Here is a 21459-nt window from a genome sequence, read left to right as displayed (position 1 = left end):
ATAACATCCTTAACAAAAAAACAAACAAGCATGGACACTTTTTGGGGAGAATCAATCTGAGTATAACTTACCATAGGGATAGTTTACCTACTTACTCTAGCCTAGATCTCTATTGAATGTCCCCAATGTTCGATGATGATCTTTTTTGTTGCGTGAGTAAAGAATGGCTTCTTTGCGATGACGCCAAGGCATGCCAAGGATCACATCAGACCCCTCAAGATTTGCATTAGGAAAAGTTTCTTGGTCTAAAGAACCTGAAAGCTTGATTCTTGACGATTATCCCACACATGGAACCATTGTCTTAGGTTGTTTACCTTGGAGACGTTGAATGGCTTGGTGGACTTCAAGGGGATCCTCCATCTCTTCCTGTCCAAGCTCTGATCCTTTGGCCAATTGCCAAGGCATGAGATTATATGTGGCTCATGGATCAAACAACGTGATTGCTTGGTGTCATGTGCTTGCCTCCATTCTTTAACAATCTTTGAGAGTCCTTGTCATTGTTGGTCTCTCCATGATTATAGCATGAATTTTAATCAGACGCTTGCATGTGCTAGGCTTGGACTCAAAAGTGTTTCGAGTGCTCTTAAACATACGACCAACTTTCCCACATTTGAAACATTTTTTCCTTTTATGTATTGCTCCCTTATCAACCGTCCAATTGCAAATTTGTGGTGGAATTTGAGGAGGATTAGGTTGAGATCAGACTAACTTTTCTTGGAAGACTTAGTAATGAAAGGGCCATATGGCTGATGTGTTTTCCCTTCTTAGGAGGCTTAATAGCGGAATGCTCTGTAGGAACAAGAAAGGAGAAGAATTGTGAACACAAGAGAACAAGAAGGGAACATAAGTGAACTCCAACTGAAATGTTCAAATGAAACAATACAAGTACTTGGTATATATAGTACCCAAGTACTGGTCAACCATATAGTTGACTTATGGCCTACAACACCATATCATTGTAGATATCACTACAAATCCCCCCTCAATGATATGGTTGAAGTACTCTAGAGTCTAGTCTCAGTAGTGCCTGAAGTACCTAAAGTACCATGGTTGCACAAATTCATCCACATGTGAAACAATGAAAAAGAGGTTACCTCAGAGTGAAACGAGCTGCTGCTGCTTTCTGCCTTCGGTGCTGCCCTCGGCCTCCCTTCCCTGCCCCTCAGCCCCCTCCCTCCCCTTGCTTCCCCGCCCCTTTCCCCGCCTCCTCCCCCGCCTTTCCCTGCCCCTTTCCCCCGCCCCTTCTTCCCCCCCCCCCCCACCCCTTCCTCTGCCCCTACCCCCGCCTCTGCTTGCCCTCCCAGCCCCCCCTCTCTCACCCCTACCCCTGCCTCAACTCTCAGCCCCCGCCCCTACCCCGCCTCTACTCCACCCTCTACAGCCCCCTCACCCCACCTCTACTCCGCCCTCTACAGCCCCTCTCTCAGCCCCTACCCCCGCCTACCCTCTCCTCTACCCTCAGCCCCTTCTCCTCTCCTCTACCCCCACCCCCTTCAACCCCTCTTCCACCTCCTTTCCCCTGCCCCTATCCTCACCGCTCCACCCTCTTTCAGCCCTTCTCCTCCCCTTAGCTTCTCCCTGCCTACCTCAGCTGTCTCCCCTAGGTGGAAACTCTGTCCACGCATGTCTGGAAGATGTTCTCCCCGAGCCTTGAGGGTACAAACTCCTCCTCTGCCTCAAACTCAGCCAAGGCTGCCATAACTGAAAATGAATTCCTGCGAAGTACCTTTGGCGCAAAGGTTCTCCCTAGGTGAGTGCTCCTGTATGTGAATAGGGGCAGGAGCAATCTCATCTACACATGGAACCAGGACAGGAATGTCTCCTGCCTGAAGAGATAGGTCCACGGCCCCGTTAGTGGTAACGTGAGGTACTGACTCACCAACTCTAAAAGGCACCCAACGGGACACGACCAAAGCAAGACGTGCTGACAATTCTGTCCGCGATGTAGAAGTACCAGGACGAGAGGCTGATGATCTTGGATGTGAAGCCACTCTAGCAGCGCGTGAAGCGGTAGGAATTGGTCGTGAGGAAGGTCCAGGTTGGGTGAAGCTATGAGGTGCACCCATGGATCTTTTAGGTCTTTTCTTTTTCCTTGGGCAATCTTTGGCAAAATGCCCAAGAGTCCCGCAAATCCTACATTGATCCTGTCTCTGTGCAATCTCGACTCTCTGTATGAAGAAGGAGCCATCTGGACGCTGAAGCAGAATGTGGTCATCCGAGATGTTAGGGTCAGAGACAATGACCCTAACACGCGGTACCCCATCGGACCTAACTGCCTCTGCTGCTGAAGTAGGCATCTCAGGGAGAGGGGGGATCTTAGTAACCACTCTTAAGGCGCTCCAATGGAATGTAGCAGTCGATAGTACACCTTAGGAAGGCCTGGAAATTTGATGAAGAGTGATGTCGTCCGGCTGTCTTCCTCGACAGGATCAAACCCCAATGAAAAAGGGGTTAGAAAAATCCTCCTGGAGCCCAGTGGTAACGGACTAGCTTGAAGCACTATACATGCTACCTCCGAGGAGTAAAAAAAAATTTGGAAAAAACCTCGCCCAAGCAGATGAACATCTGAGAAGTGCCCTGCGAGGTTTCGAGGTAGAGCAGCGAGCATCCAGTCCCTAGCCTGTGACCTAGAAGGGTGGGACCCATGGATGCGAGCAAAGAGCGAAGTCGAGCTCTCCTTCTCTGTATCTTTTTTGAGCTGCTGCAACTCGTCTTTTGAGAAAATGATGGTTTTTGCAGCCGGTGGAAGCGGGCGAGGATTGGCTGAAGGCTAAGTCATCGTCAATCGGGGTGGAAAGGCCAACACGAACACAGTTGAACTCCGTCACCCAATTCTAGAGGGGATCGTGTTCTTTTTTGGAAGGAACTGCTCTCTTGGTCCCATATTGCAGATGCTTGGATTATAGGGGGCGATTTCAACATGGTTGAAATGCCCTTAGACAAAAGGGATGGTAGGGAAGGTGGCATTCACTCCCTAGAGAGAGCAGTGTGGGATGCCTTCCTTTTTCAGTACAATGGCAGGGATGCTTGGCATGATGATGCTTTTCACACTCAGCCACATTCTCTCATGTTTTCTTGGTCGAACAAGAGATTGCAGATGCCTATACATGCACGGGTTGACAGAGTTTCTGTGGATGATTAGGCTCTTGACTGAGGTGGTACTGTTTGCATTGCAGCTAGGGTGTCCACTTTGGATCATTTTTCAGTGGTTTTAATGGTCTCAGAGCGCCACTCTGCCAGTGTTAGGATTCCAGATTTCTTTTATGCAGAGGAGGGCCTTACAGAGACAGTGTTGAGGACCTGGGTATCTCATTTATTTACACATAAGAATGTGCGTACATGTTACTAGATGGATAAGGGAGAGTTTTCTTATGAAACCCTGACTAGGAAAGAAAATAGAGTTAGGTGGCGTGGCTCACAGAGGACCTTCCATATTGATCCAGTCTCTCCAACTTCCTGGATTCATGGCCAGCAAGTCTTCTGGACTTGTATTGGTTTCATTAATACAAGGTTCCTGTCTTTGGGGAAAAAAAGAATATAGAGTTAGGAAAAGAAATATAGTGCTATCTCAAATTGTTGGCTGGTTTTGTTCAGGAACGTAGATGAGATTTCTATTACTTGATGGTGCTTCAAAAAAAGAATTCACTTGTATTTAAATTCCATCATACATGCACACATGCATGCACAGACACATGTAAGAACAAGCACACACGTTTCTACATTGTTTTGTTTAAGTGATGTAGTGAAACCACTAGATTGCATGTGTGATATGATTCAGACAAGGCATTGACAAAGATACGCTATTGTATCTTAGGCACATACACATGGATTACCTATAAGATCTGAAACCGGCCTCTAATCACTCAGAGGGCAGTGGAACTAAACCTTTAATCACTTCAGCACTTATTTACAGCTCACAAAGCATATATCACAACCATTAACCATTGCATGATCACCATTTGGCATTTACCCATTTGTTCACAAACAAAACCACTGAAAAAGGGATGGAGGCTAGAATGCCCCTGCTCAACAGACATAGACAAGTGCACCCGATTGGCCCCAAACACCGTGGCGCCCCTTTCGGTATTTCTTTATATTTCACAGTGAAATGATTACAAGTTGCATCTGGGAGACCTTCCCTGCAACTGAGCACGCAGCCCCAATTCACTAAGCCTTCGCAAGGCTTTCAAGCATATAACACCATCACATAAGTGCACTTAACCCGTAGGCTCAACCCAAAGGCATTCTCTTTTCCGAGTGCAATTCCATTGGCTGTCCAGATGCAATCACACTACACCCCAGCTGCACTCTCCTTGAGTGGTTTCCAGATGGCATTCACAAAGCTTTTCAAAGCTCCGAAATAAAATCAGCAAAGTACCCAACCAAAGAATGACTCATGTAGCACTGCCTGGGCACCTGTGAGCCAAGAAAGAGGCGGCACACGAGGCCAACCAATAGCTTATGGCAAAAAGAAATTGCAGTAGCAAAATCACAACTCACCAAGCCCTGAAGACTCGAACCAAGTCCTCAATCGCCAAGAGGACATAGTAGCCAATGCCCAATTGCATTCTCAGCCAAAGAGGAGTGCAAAGGCATGAAGAAAGAGCATTTACAAGAGCCGACCAGCAAGAATTCCACTGAAAAATGCGAAAAGAAACACTTCTGTCGCGAAGAAGTGGGAGTTCTTGGGCTCAAAAGAAGCGTGCTTCAGAGAGGAATGCATTGAGAAGGTTTTGGAGAAGTTTCATCGCCGGAAAGTCCTCCAAAACTGAGAAAAACCAGTCAACCAGCACGTCGGACCACTCGAAATTCAACAGAAAGCTGTAGCTTTGCAAGAGGAGAGGCCCAGGAGGCGGTAGAAGCAAAAAGGTCCAGAAAAAGCCACTTTTGCAAATTCGTCCAGCAAAAGAAGTGCTCAGCTCTGCCCGTTCTACCAAACGCACGGAGGGAAAAGCATATCACTACGAAGGGGAGGCAGAGGGGAAGCCATCGGGCCAAACGGAAGTCGAGGAATCCAAACGGGTGAGGAGTTATGAAGAAAAACGGAATTCAGCTGAAGGAGGCTGAAAAACCAGTCCAAAATCTCAACAAAGGGAGAAGATGAGAGAGAAAACCACACATGTGAAGTTTAGAAGGCCCAGGAAGGTCCAGGAATGGCAAAGGAGCATGTAGAAGGCACTAGAGCCACCTGGAACTCTAGGGGGGCCACTGAAGGTACATGGCCCTCTAGGGGGCCCATTAAAAATGCCACGTCATCATTTCCCAACAACCACTCTTTTAATTCCTTGGAATGCCTTTGGGCCTAGGGATTAATTACGCTTATGTGCTAGGCACCATGCCGCGTTTAATTACACATTATTAAGCCCACGCTTGGACATAAAAACCAAAGTTGTCACGGTCTTGTAGTACATTAAAGTACCTAGAATTTCACGCCCCCGTGACATACCCCTCTCTTGAAACAGCAAACCACAGTTTGCTGCCCCAAAACACAGGAGCGAGCATGAAATATAGCATAAAAGAGTATACAAGAAAGCCGCAGCTATAGTATACAGAGACAGTGAAAATATGGCTAGGAGAGGCATGCATCCATCCATATATACTGCTCAAAATCTATGTGATCCTCGGCGATCAATAGTCAAGATGCATCAATATCATGAAGTCTCACAGCAGAAATACTGTCAGCTCAGTATCTCGGATGAAACATACAGTGTCATCAAGCGACCTCATGAAATCACGGTGAGCCCGTCTGTACTGAGGGAGTGGAGGTGCTACCCCCCTCTCGAACATCAGGTAATGCTCCAGACGCTCGCTCTGCTGAACTACCTGTAGGAGCCCGGACCGCAGTCGGCTCTAATTGGAAAGCATCAAGGTAAAGCTGCAATATCCCAGGTGAATCTGCCAGTTCACCTTCCTCCATCCATTTCGCATCAAGTGATGGGTAATTTTGAAATTTTACCAAGTAGCGACGGATAACTTTACCCTTGAGCTTTCTATCTCTGTGTGCCAGAATCTGCTCTGGGACCAGAAGTTCATCCTGTTCTTCCACTTCAGGCTGCACCTCATCAGGTACATCCTCGGGAATATCTCCATGATATTGCTTTAATAAGCTCACATGAAAGGCATTATGTATCTTCCAATGCGGAGGCAACTTCAGCCTGTAAGCTACCTCGTTTATCTTTTCAGAAACCTGGAAAGGACCATAGTAACGCATGTTCAGCTTTGTGTACAACCTTTCCTTGCCTTTCTTATTTTTCAGCCTTGCCTTCTGAAAACGCAGCAAAACCCAATCACCTTCTGTGAATACCAATTCCCTGCGGTGCTTATCTGCTGCTCTTTTCTGCTTGTCTTGACTTCTTTGCAAGGCACTATCTGAGTCATTTTTGATGGCTGTCCCTCATGGGAAACCGATGCATGTGTGTACTCACTCTTTCCGTGCTTGTGCTTTCTTGGTTTCTTCTTCTTCTTGGCATTTGTTTGCACAATCTGAGCCAAATTTTGAGCCAGCTGAGTCAAAGCAGTCACTGCACTTGCAAACTGTGCATTCAACATAGTAGCATCATCTGACTCACTGCTAGAACTAGTATCACCGTTGAGCTCAGTTGTAGCTTCATGTGTGGCCTGCTCAAAAGGCATTTGTTGTGCTTCCTGCAGCTGTACACTAGCTGGATCATTAAGGCTTTCCTGCCTTCTCCTTTGAGGAGTTGTGGAGCTCTCTTGCTCATGGGTACTCACCATGTTCATGGTTGTAATATTCAGCTGTCAAAAAGTGCAGCAAAGATATCCTTCCACCAAACTACCAAGGCCCACCTCTTGAGAAAGAGTGTGTGGTATCCCGGCAACGGAACCAATGAAACCGGCCTCTAATCACTCAGAGGGCAGTGGAACTAAACCTTTAATCACTTCAGCACTTATTTACAGCTCACAAAGCATATATCACAACCATTAACCATTGCATGATCACCATTTGGCATTTACCCATTTGTTCACAAACAAAACCACTGAAAAAGGGATGGAGGCTAGAATGCCCCTGCTCAACAGACATAGACAAGTGCACCCGATTGGCCCCAAACACCGTGGCGCCCCTTTCGGTATTTCTTTATATTTCACAGTGAAATGATTACAAGTTGCATCTGGGAGACCTTCCCTGCAACTGAGCACGCAGCCCCAATTCACTAAGCCTTCGCAAGGCTTTCAAGCATATAACACCATCACATAAGTGCACTTAACCCGTAGGCTCAACCCAAAGGCATTCTCTTTTCCGAGTGCAATTCCATTGGCTGTCCAGATGCAATCACACTACACCCCAGCTGCACTCTCCTTGAGTGGTTTCCAGATGGCATTCACAAAGCTTTTCAAAGCTCCGAAATAAAATCAGCAAAGTACCCAACCAAAGAATGACTCATGTAGCACTGCCTGGGCACCTGTGAGCCAAGAAAGAGGCGGCACACGAGGCCAACCAATAGCTTATGGCAAAAAGAAATTGCAGTAGCAAAATCACAACTCACCAAGCCCTGAAGACTCGAACCAAGTCCTCAATCGCCAAGAGGACATAGTAGCCAATGCCCAATTGCATTCTCAGCCAAAGAGGAGTGCAAAGGCATGAAGAAAGAGCATTTACAAGAGCCGACCAGCAAGAATTCCACTGAAAAATGCGAAAAGAAACACTTCTGTCGCGAAGAAGTGGGAGTTCTTGGGCTCAAAAGAAGCGTGCTTCAGAGAGGAATGCATTGAGAAGGTTTTGGAGAAGTTTCATCGCCGGAAAGTCCTCCAAAACTGAGAAAAACCAGTCAACCAGCACGTCGGACCACTCGAAATTCAACAGAAAGCTGTAGCTTTGCAAGAGGAGAGGCCCAGGAGGCGGTAGAAGCAAAAAGGTCCAGAAAAAGCCACTTTTGCAAATTCGTCCAGCAAAAGAAGTGCTCAGCTCTGCCCGTTCTACCAAACGCACGGAGGGAAAAGCATATCACTACGAAGGGGAGGCAGAGGGGAAGCCATCGGGCCAAACGGAAGTCGAGGAATCCAAACGGGTGAGGAGTTATGAAGAAAAACGGAATTCAGCTGAAGGAGGCTGAAAAACCAGTCCAAAATCTCAACAAAGGGAGAAGATGAGAGAGAAAACCACACATGTGAAGTTTAGAAGGCCCAGGAAGGTCCAGGAATGGCAAAGGAGCATGTAGAAGGCACTAGAGCCACCTGGAACTCTAGGGGGGCCACTGAAGGTACATGGCCCTCTAGGGGGCCCATTAAAAATGCCACGTCATCATTTCCCAACAACCACTCTTTTAATTCCTTGGAATGCCTTTGGGCCTAGGGATTAATTACGCTTATGTGCTAGGCACCATGCCGCGTTTAATTACACATTATTAAGCCCACGCTTGGACATAAAAACCAAAGTTGTCACGGTCTTGTAGTACATTAAAGTACCTAGAATTTCACGCCCCCGTGACAAGATCTATACATGCCTATGACATCATCCTAACTCCCACGATCAATATGAGCTCTTGGCTCAAAAGGTTCAATGGGGTGACGTGGTCCTAACTTCCATGTCAATATGAGCACTTGGTTCAAAAATGAATTCAAAAGGGTCAATGGGTTAGGGGTCATGAAAATTATGAACCAAAAGTCCTATGAGAGGCATTAAGTCATATGCTCCTAAAGATGGGAACATTTGCTTAGTTATATTATTAGGTTCTTATATTGTCTTTATGTGGTTCATTTTTCATGACGTTTCAGTTAATTACTTGCAGTCTACGCTCATTCACTAGTGTACGTTGTTGTTTGTAGTTGTCTTCTGCGTGGCTATTTTGATATGTTAGCTTGATGGTTCTTTTTTTCTTGTGGTTGTCAATCGTGGAGTGTGTTGTATGAGAGGTTGGGTGGTTTCATATGTACGTGCATGCACTTGCCCACGGAGAGAGAGAGAAAGAGAGAGAGAGAGAGATTAAAATACTTTCTTTCTAGTTGAGAGGAGATACATTGGATGAAAGAGGAGATGGATTAGGCGACTCCTTCACAGAATTCTGGCCTCAAAAGGTAGAGATTTCAATCTTTTTGTATGCAATCTTGTGGTTTGCCGCATTTAGAATGAGGACTAGGTCGCTAAGAGAAATATGTAATCCAAAAGGATGAAATCTTGTACTCATTCTATCTTTCAATGAATGTTATAGGAGAAGTTACAAAAAGGGGAGAAATCGCTTCTTCCGAGAGACAATGAAGATGGAGCCAGGACAAATGAAGGACTTGTTTCTCATAGAGACTTGGAAAATGAATGGAAGCTTCCTGGACAAATAATATCAACAGAAAAGGCATGCTTTTGTGCTTAGTTTTTATTTCTTGGAGAGTCAAATTCTTTAAAATATCTCTCTCTCTCTCTTCCCCCCTTATCCCCCCAGCTCCACTCTTGCCCTACATCTCCCTTTCCCCTTCTCAACCTCTTTTTATTATTGTGTATCCATCATCCATTCCCTTGACCCGTCCTTTCCCATGATCCTTTGCTTTTTCACAAAAAATTTCAAGATATTCTCTGTTAAGTTCTCTTATATATCTTGGGGTAGCTCTGGTCTAGTTCTCCTTGGGGTTCCTTTGATCTTGGCCCCCCACATTGACATAGTTTGAAGGTTTTGCATTTATGCTTATTGAATTGCATTTTGGATTGTTCTTAGCAAGATTTGAGATCATCTTAGATGAATTACTCTGACTAGATAGACAAAAGTATTCCAAAAGAAGGGGGCTTTGAAGGTTGAGAGAAAGAAAGAGAGAGAGAGAGAGAGAGAGAGAGAGAGAGAGAGATGTGTGTAATCGTCTCCAAAGGCCAAATATACCTATGAGACCAGTGTAATCATATTTTTTGGAACAAAATGAGTAGAGTGCTTCCACTAACTTTCAGAATTTCTTAGACTAAGCTATGCTTTGCCACCTTGGAGACTTTAGTTATAAAAGCTCCGATGGCATTGGTCTCTATCTCCTATGAGGGGAAGGCGAAAATGTTGTAAGCTCCATCCTAATGCAAAAATTTTGCTCTTGCAAGCTTTTTGTAAGTTGCACCTAGCTTACCATACCACTTTTGTGAGTGCTGGTCCCTCAGCTCTCTTTGTAATTTGAACACATAACCCACAAGGCATTCATACTAACTTAAGGAACTCTGTCACACACAAAGCACCATTTGATGAATTGAAAGGAACCAAAGCACAACCAAGAGGATGGCGACAGATTCTAGAGGCTTTCCATGTAGACGAGGAGCTATCAGTGGTAGTGGTTCATATTTGGGAGTCTTATTTGCAGGATGTTATGTGCTCTTTTCCTCATCGACAACAACTCTTCTAGGACGTAGGATGTTACCATTTGCCAGCAACTAGCAGCCTTGCAAAGAGAAGACCAGAAAAGCCTCTAGATGCTTGGGTCCTTGAGTGCCTGCCATCAACCCCTCAGTAGCTACTTGTGGATTGAGGAGCTGGTTGCCTTATCATGCACGTGATTTTTTTTGGATCCATATGGGGGGTAGAGTCAATAACACTTTTTTTCCCTCTTGGTTCTCAACAAGGCAAAGAAACTTTTTTCTAGTAAATTAATTCTGATGGTGTTTCGCAGCAGATCCACATATTGTTAAGCAGATTGCTACAGATTTTTATGCTTCCCTTCTCACAGTAGACCTGAACACGCCCAAGAGAGATAGTGCCAAATTGATCCTTTTTCCCCTTGGCGGTAACTTCAGCTAGGAGAATTTCACTTGATGCACCCTTCACCACACAGGATTCTGAGCATTACTTGTCCTCCACAAGGATAAATGTGTTGGTTCAGATGGATTGACCCTTGGGTCAATCCAAATGTCTCTAGTTGCAGTCCTTAAAAGTTGGTAACATTAAAGTTCTAGGGATGGGAAGCCTAAGGACATCCACCTTGTCTAGAGCTATCTTTTATGACATATAGGCATAGTAGAGAGGTGGCCTTCCATTGTGCCATGGTTGTACATATCTAAGTGTTATGATTATCATATCTTAAGGTATAATATCTACCTTTCCAGGGTCTTTCTATTCATTCTTAGTGACCAGCTATGACAATCATAGCCTATGCCAACGTACATCATGATGTGAAGCCGGATGAAGGTTGGCTAGTTCGTAGTTTGGATAGACTATTTGAAATAAAGGCCATTAGAAATCTGCCTCGAATCCTTCTTACAACTTGATGGCTTGAGACTAGGAACTATTATCGAAGTTTCTTTATATTCAAGTGTCATAACTTAATACATGCCTTCATAAGCTCATAATGGTCATATCGGAGGTTTTTATCTTTCCCAAAGAAAAGGTCCTTAAAGCTACACATCACATGATAGCTAATAGCATTTGAGTCAAGAACAAAGCCTCACACGTACTAAGAAAGCTATGGTCTACCTTGATGTGGAAGCTTTCACTTAATGCTTTCTTGTTACAAGTCTTCAATGCCTATCTATAAGCCCCATATGAGGTGGACATCAGGGCAGTAGGTTAGGGTCTGAGGAGGCTATGTGAGGGTCTGCCCACAATTGTGGGCTGTTTTGGTCATTGTACGAGGCAGTTGTGGAGCCCATTCAGGGGTATTTAGCTAAGCCTTGGATAGGCTACACTACGCAGCTTATATAGGCCATAGGGCCACAGACCTGGGCCACCTAGGACTTGATCCAAGCTGACTAGATCAGCCATCTTCTGGATGATCATCTATATTTGCTGTTATCTCTACTGTACTTTTCTAGATCTTAGTTTATTCTCACTTGTAAGGATTGGAGAGAGTTGTAAGGTTCATTTGTGTCCATATTTTGTGGCAAGATGAGCATTAGGTTGCTGTCCATTCTCTGAAGTTGTATTAGAGCTCAAACGTTGTACTTGTAATCTCCATCAACCATTGAAGGAAGGACTCTATTTGCATTAAGAGCACTTTTTGATATTTGAGAAATCAGTGGAGGTCCAGGTTTGGTGCTCCCTCTTCTTGCCTGCATTGCATCTCTGTCAAGGAGTCCATGCAGTGGGAATCTGGAGAATTGGCTTGTGTGCCTCATTATAGGAGCCTCTTTGTTAGCGATTTTTGAGCAAGTAACCCTCATCTCCCTTGTGCATAGAGTGGTCCACAATACAATTTTTTACCAGGGTGTTTTTTGTCGCATCAATGGGATACTTGTGTGAATTGATTAGGTCTGTTCTGGGCGTTTCCATGCCCTCGAGCTTTCCTTTTTAATCTCCATTCAAAAATTAGAAAGAAACTCCAAAGGAAAGACAAAAGAAAAGAAGGAAAAGTAAATCACAATGGCACATGCTGCCACTTAGGCTGTGACAGAGCACACACACATGCGCACGTGCACACGCTCTCAGAGAGAGAGAGAGAGAGAGAGAGAGAGAGAGAGAGAGAGATTAATACCGCTTTCAACTTCGTTGGAGTTGTCAGGCTTACATTTGATTTCACAACTCTACAGGTGAAGCACTTTACAAATCATCTCCAACGGAGGACTGTGGTCACATCACCGGTGAAGAGAAGGATACCAGTCACAAAGCTAACAAAACTAAATAGTACTGTAAGGGACCGACTTTTGAAGAAAATTGGACTAGATCCTCATGTACCACTTCCGAGTCCCAAATACAGTGCGAAGAAACCAGAAAGCTAAAGGTCTTTTACATCCATTGTTACCATCGAGCTTGGTTTTTGTAATTTATGCTGGTTCCTAATTTTCTTGGTCCTTTCATTGCAACCACACGTCAATGCATGTAGGGATTTTCCCCGCTTCCAAAAAAGCATAGGAGGGGAAATAGTTATACAGAAGAAAACCATCCACCAGGAACCTTTTATTCCCAATCGAAGCTGTTTGCTTTGAGTTTGCAAAGCTTTCCTAACGTTGGCAGGATATTGCTATCTCAGATGGCTATAGCGACATGTACATACGCACTGAGAACTTGATAATGCCACATTATAAAACAACAACATGGAAGAATGATTTGTGTACAAAAAATGCAGGGTTGGTGAACGAACCTCTCAACTTCCACTAGCTGCTCTTATTATCTTGACTATGATGGAAGAATTCCTAAATTCTTCCAAGATTTTATGGCTTTTAAGACATTATTCACCACAAAAAGAGGGGGGAATAGAATCTACTGCAATTTTAGTCACCAAGATATATTCTACGATATCTAACTTAAGCATGCAGTTTTAGCATATAAACATTTGTTGTTGTTCTCGTGGAAGTTGGTTCTCTTCTCTCTGCCTTGTCCAGTCCTTGCTATGCTAAATCATTTTCCCTCCCTAGAGAAACTTTCTATTAATGCTTGAAAAAAACCAACCAGACATAGGCGCTGATCGTGGAAAACGAGCTGGCTGTCGACCAGCCTGTTTTCCGAGAGCCCCCGACACTACCTAGAGAACCTCCGAAACAGGGGCCAACCACCAGTGTGGAGGACTAGACATCTAGGGAATGTTAGTACATAGAAGACGCCTACAGGCCAAGTCTTGCAGAATGCGCCCGCCTCTTAGTCGTCATCATCCGAGAACCTGACGTCCAATGCTCCCATATGGCACACAAGGTGTAGAAAATGTCTTGGTAGATGGCAACTGGGGGGACCTTTTGGCCCCCCATCACCTAACTACAACAGGCGATCCAAATGTTCTAAGCAGTGGTGCCGGACACCACTTCCCTCCCATAAGCTGTCCTCTAGCTAGGACAGCTCGATGGAGGAGGTGCGACACCCCTCTATCAGTCATGTAGCCATACCACAAGTGAAGCTCTACTGCATCCTGTGTGTCCTGGCTACAATTTCGGGGACTCCCTCCCAAATCCTTTGTGCTGTAGGGAAGTGTCTTTGTGGGTCGTCTCCATATCTCTATCCACGCATCGGAAAGGTACCTTCCATCAAGGTGCATCTGCTTCAGCCAAGACAAGCTTTTATGAAGAGGACTTTCACCTTTCCACCCCCCCCCTTCTCTCTCTCTTTCTCTCTCTCTCTTTCTCCTAATTCAGAAAAGGTAATTCAGCCCCTAAAAAAGAATTTATGTCAGATGCTCTAGAGGAAGATAAAAGGATGAACAACAAAGCTTTTATGTGCTGCTCAAAGAGCTGGCAATGGGCAATGCTGAAGCCTTGATTAACAAATGGGTATGACTCTAGTTAGATCTACCTTCATAGGAATGCAGGTAACATCGAAGGAAACTAGGACATACCTAGGTAATGACCTCTTATGTACTTCTCAAGGAGCTGGCAATGGGTGCCACCCCGATGTTGAAGCCTTGATTAACAAATGGGTATGAATCTGATTAGGTCTACCTTCATAGGAATGTGGGCAACATCGAAGGAAACTAGGAAATACCTAGATAACGAACTCTTGCAACAAGAGCACATAAGTGAGGTAATGATTCGCGTAATGGCAGCAAGACAGAAGGGAAATGGGCTGCATACAGAGACAGTAAGATGATCATCCGTGAGAAAGGAGAGAGGATAAAGGGATAAAAACATTACATGACAATGTCAGGCCTATGGGACAAGGGTACATTACAAATTATTAGCATGGCTGTGTGGAACTGTAACAGCGCCCTATGGTCTGATCAAGGGGGGTTCTCAGTGAACTAAATTGTTAGAGATGTCTTTTATATTGAGAGACATGAGAGTCTTGAGAAGTGGCTACCTAGGGTGATCGAATACACATACGAGTCGGCCCATTGGAAGGAGATGAGGGGAGACAACAAGATTAGAGGCTCTGGGGGTGTAGCAGATCTTTTTAAATTGTATCTGAGACTACTCATATCTATGATGCGAGAGGAGCATCATACACGACGCAATCACATGTCCTATCTTTATTATAGAATGCTACTTTCTCATTGATGCATCGTCCTAAAGCTCACCACAAAAGGCCACAACCTATATGAGATGATACACGTTGATATCCTAGAGCTCTCTAAACAGGGCAGACCCTTCTCCTCAATGCACATAGGGGAGCAGATAGGTGAGCCTACTAGATTTTGCATCTGAAAGTACTAGACATGGACCGAGCGTAGCTTGGGATAGTGAGGCACTAGGATGATGCACCATAAGCAACGGGGTATGGATGCTATCTTCTAGAGATGGAGGTAGTACATGACCTGATCATCTATAGTGGCCTTCAGTGATGGTCATTATCTAGAGGAATCACTTTGTTTTCATCATGGTGGTAAGCAAGTACAATGTGCCTTTCTATCAATAATGTGTATACAACTTTTGAAGAGACATGGTGGTAGGGAGAGCACCAATCTAGCACTAGAAACTAGGAACGGAATGGAAAGATGGAAAGCATGATGGAAAAGGCAAGAAAGTACAAGTGCAAGGCAATAACCAAAATACTCCCATGTAGATGAAGCTTGATGTTGATTGATATTTCAAGACTCAAGACAAGTAGAACAATTTATAGTGTGCCACTACACTCTAGAAAGTCACAATGTCTATGGAATATCTCCCAATATGACACGTGGCATGTCTAGGACTCACTAGAATATAAAACACCCCCTAGACTCATTTTTGCATCACTTTGACTTCATATTTCAACACCCCCCCATGAAGGCAAGGTGAGAGACTATTGGAATGGAACCAGGAACAGAACAGGACAATGACGGTCATCAAACTATGCACTGACGGTCTAGAACTAGACATCATTTCATGGAATGTGAGAGGACTGAACGGCCGCAGATTTACCTCAGATGCAGATGGTCATAGATCGGGAGTTCCTAGATTGTAGTTGCTTAGGGACTCCCTTCGGTTTATTTCCTCAGGGTCCCCTCCAGACATTGTGCTTATCCAGGAGCATAAGCTCTCCCAGGACAGGATTGACAGATGCAGATCCTTACTCAAAGGACCGAGCCGGACATATTGGAGCCCAGCGGATGGCACGAGGGGAGGAGTTTGCATTTCAGTTTCAGCCAGGTGGGCCTCAGAGATCACCCAAGAGGGTACACTAGCTGAGAGCAGGGCATGTTATGTTATTCTTCAGATTGAGAGCACAGCAGTTGGTGTTCTCAATGTGTATGCTCCCACAGATCCAGCCCACAGACGTGCTTTTTGGAGACAGCTCAGAGAGTCCCTTCCTCAGGCCGACACCTGGATTGTTGGAGGAGATTTCAACATGGTTGAATTCTCTGAAGACAAGTCGGGCCAGACAGAGGGTGGCCTTTCTCTGACAGGGAGAGAGTGGAGTGGGATAGTTTTGTTTTGCATGCTGGACTTTACGATGCAGCTCGATTGGACGACCTCGTGCCCGTTTCAGGATCTCATGCGCTTGTACGAGGTTCCCTTGAGACCTCTTTCTCTTCCCCGTCGCACAGTACCTTCCTTTGTTGCTATGCGGAGCATCCTTTTAGACACCCCTCCCAGTACAGCCTCGTCCTCGCAGCTTGCCACTTCTGGTTTATCTAGATCTTTTGCGAGTGTGGTCACAGATTTCGCTCAGTACCCAGACAGGCATACCCAGACAGGCATGAGGATGGGGAGATTCTAGCAGATGAGATCGAGTGAGATTATCAGTCACCCACGCTGACAGGCACCTCGTCGCAGATTCTTCCTCTTCCTCTCACCTATTCCAGGAGCAGAGTTAGGACGGCTCAGCCCTTTTCAGCTCTTTTGGCTCCTAGACCTGACCCCAGGATGGTTGACAAAGATCTGCCTGTTGAGTTTTGGCCCTTTTTGGCTCGAGGGGTTACCACAGACTCCCTCACTCGATTGGATTTTCTCCCGGTGTTTTGTCGACGGTCAGAGGAGGTAGAGGAGTACTTGGGATCTGTTACTCTCTCCAGAGAGGGGCACATTCTTCGTTTCTCCGCAGGCAGCTTTCGATCTCGGGGGAGCCAAAGCTGGTCAGCTGAGTTACTTGACAGCGAGATTGCTAGACAGCTCATGAGCATGGTTAGTTTTCACCGGTTCACTGTATTGTCGGCTCGCAGATTATTTCATGCCCTAGGACTCTCCGACCTGGCTTCGGTGGCAGGGCCTTTCTGTTTCTGTTCTTTGAGGTTCAGGGAGACTTTGATTTGCCCAAGGAGTGCTGGTTGGTTTGACTTTCAGCTCCTCAGTTCGCGCCAGAGTACTATTCCCTTGGATGGAGCCATTTAACATGAGTTGGGGCAGATTTGGAGTTTGATCAGAGACCCGGCTTTGGATTGCGCCGTCAGAGAGATTTGTGTTGTTGCCACTGGCACCCCCTCACTTCCATCCGATGCCTAGGTTGTCCATCATTTCATGGAATGTGAGAGGACTAAACGGCCGCAGATTTACCTCAGATGCAGATGGTCATAGATCGGGAGTTCCTAGATTGTAGTTGCTTAGGGACTCCCTTCGGTTTATTTCCTCAGGGTCCCCTCCAGACATTGTGCTTATTGAGGAGCATAAGCTCTCCCAAGACAGGATTGACACATGCAGATCCTTACTCAAAGGATAGAGCCGGACATATTGGAGCCCAGCGGATGGCACGAGGGGAGGAGTTTGCATTTCAGTTTCAGCTAGGTGGGCCTCAGAGATCACCCAAGAGGGTACACTAGTGGAGAGCAGGGCATGTTATGTTATTCTTCAGATTGAGAGCACAGCAGTTGGTGTTCTCAATGTGTATGCTCCCACGGATCCAGCCCACAGACGTGCTTTTTGGAGACAGCTCAGAGAGTCCCTTCCTCAGGCCGACACCTGGATTGTTGGAGGAGATTTCAACATGGTTGAATTCTCTGAAGACAAGTCGGGCCAGACAAAGGGTGGCCTTTCTGACAGGGAGAGAGTGGAGTGGGATAGTTTTGTTTTGCATGCTGGACTTCACGATGCAGCTCGATTGGATGACTTTCGTCACTTGGCTGATAGTCTTCAGTGCTCTTGGTCCGGGGTTTTCCATGGTTCTCTTTCTTTGGTCAGACTTGACAGGTTTTATGTTGGCCAATGGGGCCAGGCCAGAGGAGGACAGATTGGGATCCGCCCGGGTTATGTTTTATCTGACCATGCTCCAGTCCTATTGCAGATTCTTCATACCTCTCAATTGGACAGCACAGGCTCTGTGAGAGTTCCGGACTTTGTTTTTCAGGACGCAGAGTTCGTGGAACGGTTGAGAGAGGCTTGGTTGTCAGAGGACACTCCTGTGGATCAGGGCTGGTTGATGTGGGTAGAGAGGGCTTTGGCTAAAGTCAGCATGGCCTGCCAGTTGAGGGCAAAAGAGGAGAAGGAAAAGCTCAGAATCAGAGATCAGAACGCAAGAGCGGAGGTATCTAGACTTCAGAGATTGATTGAGAGTTTTCCTCATTCTCTTTTCATCAGAGGGCAGCTTTCGGAGGCTCAAGAGAGTATAGAGGAGATTTAGGGCAGGAGGGCCCAGTTCAGGTTTTACTCCCAGCAGAGACGTTCTGGATTCAGAAGGGGGATAGATGCTCTAGAGAGTTCTTCAGGGCAGTGGGTCAGAGATACTCTTCGGACAGCCTTCGTAGACTTGTGGATGAGGCCGGGTCTCTTCAGACGGACCCTCACCGTCTTGTTGAGATCACTTCCGATTTCTATTCCACTCTTTACACCGCCAATCCAGTCACCAAGGAGATGATCAGAGCCAGAGAGGAGATTTGGAGCCATGTCCCCCAGATGGTCTCAGACAGGATGAGTCATGTTTTGGATAGCCCACTATCACTCCAGGAGATCACGGACGCGTTACATGAGCTGCCCAGAGACAGATGCTCGGGGAAGGACGGTTTGTCGCCACTTCTTTTCAGAGCTCTTTGGGATACGATTGGGCCTCATCTACTCTCTGCCTTTTCAGAGGCTCTCGATACAGGATCTTTGGGCGAGACATTATGCACAGGTATGATTTGTTTCATCCCGAAAGGGGGAGACAAGTAGTCCTACGCAATTGGAGACCCATTACACTTCTAGGGACAGCCTACAAGATCCTAGCGAAGACCTTGGCTCTTCGCTTAAAGCCTATGCTGCCAGATATCATCAGAGCTACTCAGACAGGACTTGTCCAAGATCGGAGTATCTTGGATAACATCTTCACCTTTTGGGAGGCCACTCACTGGGCGCAGGAGAGTCAGCAGGAGATTGCAGTTCTTCTTCTCGATTTTGAGAAAGCTTATGATAGGGTGGACTGGGGTTTCTTGGAGGGCACTATGAGGAGGCTAGGCTTTAGTGATAGATGGATTTCATGGGTCTCCTCACTTTACTCTCACTCTTCTAGCAGGATGGTGGTCTGTGGAGGCAGAGGACCGGCTTTTCAGCTATCCAGATCAGTACGACAGGGATGCCCGCTTGCACCTTACCTTTTCCTTTTCGTAGCCGAGGCTATGGGATACTTTATGCAGGCTACCAGTCATGGCACTTTGGGCCTTCATCTGCCTTTTCGGCAGGAGCAGGAGCTTTTGGACACTAAGTTTGGTGATGACACGGCACTGACAGTCAGAGGAGATGCATATAGTCTTGCTACTGCTTCAGATTCAATTGACAAGTTCTGCCTAGCCTCAGGGGGACTTGTCAATTGGAACAAATCAAAAGGCATCTGGGCTGGAGCTCAGCAGGATACCCCAACATGGGGAGGAGACAGAGGCTTTGTGTGGATACCCAGAGGCACCTCCACGAGATATCTAGGCTTCCAGGTTGGCATTGAGGTGTCCCCGACGCAACAGTTTGCCCCAGTTCTTGAGAGTATCCGGAGAAATCTAGCCTACTAGAGTACGGCTAGACTTTCTTTGGCCGGAAGAGCCCTGGTACTCAACCAGGTTCTACTAGCGACTATGTGGTACGTTGCGTCATGTTGGTGCTTTCATGCTGACTCGATCCGCCAGGTGAGGAGATTGCTTCGGAACTTTCTGTGGCGTGGTGGTGATGGTTCTGAGGACACTAGAGCCAAAGTTTCATGGGATACTATCACTTTACCCTCCTCGCAGGGAGGACTTGGGGTTCTTGATCCGGAGATGCAGAGCAGAGCCCTTTTAGTCAAACTTCTTGTTAGAGGTTTGACTCTAGGAGATCAGCCGTGGAAGCAGTTTCTACTGCATGGGATTCACCAGTGCACCCCCAGAGCAGCAGGCCAGTGGGCAGGTAGAGTCAGTTGGATCTTCTTGTCGGACTAGCATTCTCAGCCTTCCTCACCACTGGTGAAAAGGCTTATTCAGATCTGGGATCTTTTTCGACAGCACCTCATCAGAGCAGTTCCCTCCTCCAGAGAGAAAATTGCCCAACAGCCACTTTACCATAACCCCCTGGTTCGGTATCAGGGATCTTCCCCTGGTACAGAACTTAGGACTCCCTTGGCTCGATGGCATGCTCAGGGGGTTGTGACAGTTGGAGATTGGTTTAGGGGAGGTGTGGAGATGTCAGAGGAGGTGATCAACACGGGCCACTTGGACAGATTGCTGCCACCAGATTACTGATCATGAGAGCTATTCCTGAGCAGTGGAGGGATATACTCATAGATCTAGCCTATGTTCACCCCATCTCTACTTGGTCAGGTTGTTTTAGTGAGGCTGGGCTATGCATTGGAGTTCGTTTAGGACCGGCACCGTTTATTTATTTTGAGGCGGACTCCTCTCACAAATTGTATCCCACTTAGCCCCTGGATCGGCAGGAGCTCCTTTGGCAGAGAGTCAGGGTCATTGGTTGCCTGGGTAAGGAATGGGCCACAGATCCTTCTAGGTTGACCATTGCAGAGGATACTAGATGGAGACTTTGGATTTTTCAGGGTCGACCTCTTGCGGAGCTTGACTGGGACCCAGGTGAGTGGGCATGGCCTTCTCCGGTGGTAGGCGATCGTCCTCTTTCCTTTTTCCAGTACTCGACGAGGGCAGGTTACAGGCTTCAGCAGAGAGACTCTCATCACCGACCATCTGCCTCCAAGCATTGGCACGCACAGGGACTTACTGCAGAGCTCTTGCTGAGCTACTGGACTCACTTTTGGGGCATCAGTAGAGCCAGGAATGTCTCCTACTTTCTTTGGCTCACTATACATAGAGGCATACATGTGGGTACTTGGCTTCAGCAGATGGGTAGACCCTCCTTGTATATGCATTGTCAGCTTGCAGAGGAATCTAGCAAGCATTGTTTATGGAGCTGCCCCAGCTCTAGAGTGGTCTGGACAGGTATCTTTAGGTTGTTCTCACATGTTACATCCGAGTCCTTTCTGATGACATGGGGCGCTGCCCTTTGGGGGAGAGGATCTGGAGCCTTTACTCTCATTGAGTCAGAGCCAGGAGACCACGGTTTCTTCATGCAGCATCGCCAGAGATGGGGTCCCACAGAGGCCAGCATCATGGAGCCACAGGATTTGCTTTTGGTACCTGTACCAGCTCAGGATTCCCTGCCTACTTTAGTTGCAGGGTCAGCTTGGGAGGTGATTTCTAGCATTACCCTATGGCGGATATGGTGTTCGCGATGTTCTTTTGTCCTTGGGGGGCCATTTATGCACGGAGGCTAACACTCTCGCTTCCATTTGGGCGGAGATTATCGTCACTCTCAGGAGTCAGTGGGAGCGG

General features: G+C 46.5%; 1 protein-coding gene across 6 annotated transcripts in view; it reads left to right on the top strand.

The window, feature by feature from the left end:
- Positions 1-13095, top strand: part of LOC147881701 (uncharacterized) — a 76329-nt gene extending 63234 nt beyond the window's left edge. For 4 of the 6 annotated variants that reach the window (XM_087401655.1, XM_087401654.1, XM_087401653.1 and 1 more), the window contains 3 exons: positions 8962-9033; positions 9168-9305; positions 12440-13095. In XM_087401655.1, the coding sequence (XP_087257781.1) occupies positions 8962-9033; positions 9168-9305; positions 12440-12628 (399 nt within the window). In that variant the 3' untranslated portion in view covers positions 12629-13095. Of the gene's footprint in view, positions 1-8961; positions 9034-9167; positions 9306-12439 lie in introns of those variants that run through there. The other 2 variants (XR_015543948.1, XM_087401656.1) reach the window with 2 other exon arrangements.
- The last annotated feature ends 8364 nt before the right edge of the window (positions 13096-21459 follow it).

This window comes from Dipteris shenzhenensis, chromosome 30 (genome assembly GCF_047967505.1).
Source record: "Dipteris shenzhenensis isolate YYH24624 ecotype China chromosome 30, Dip_SZ_1.0, whole genome shotgun sequence".
Taxonomy (NCBI): Eukaryota; Viridiplantae; Streptophyta; class Polypodiopsida; order Gleicheniales; family Dipteridaceae; genus Dipteris; species Dipteris shenzhenensis.
Note: the sequence above shows the minus strand (reverse complement) of the source record. Positions and strands in the feature narration are given on the sequence as shown.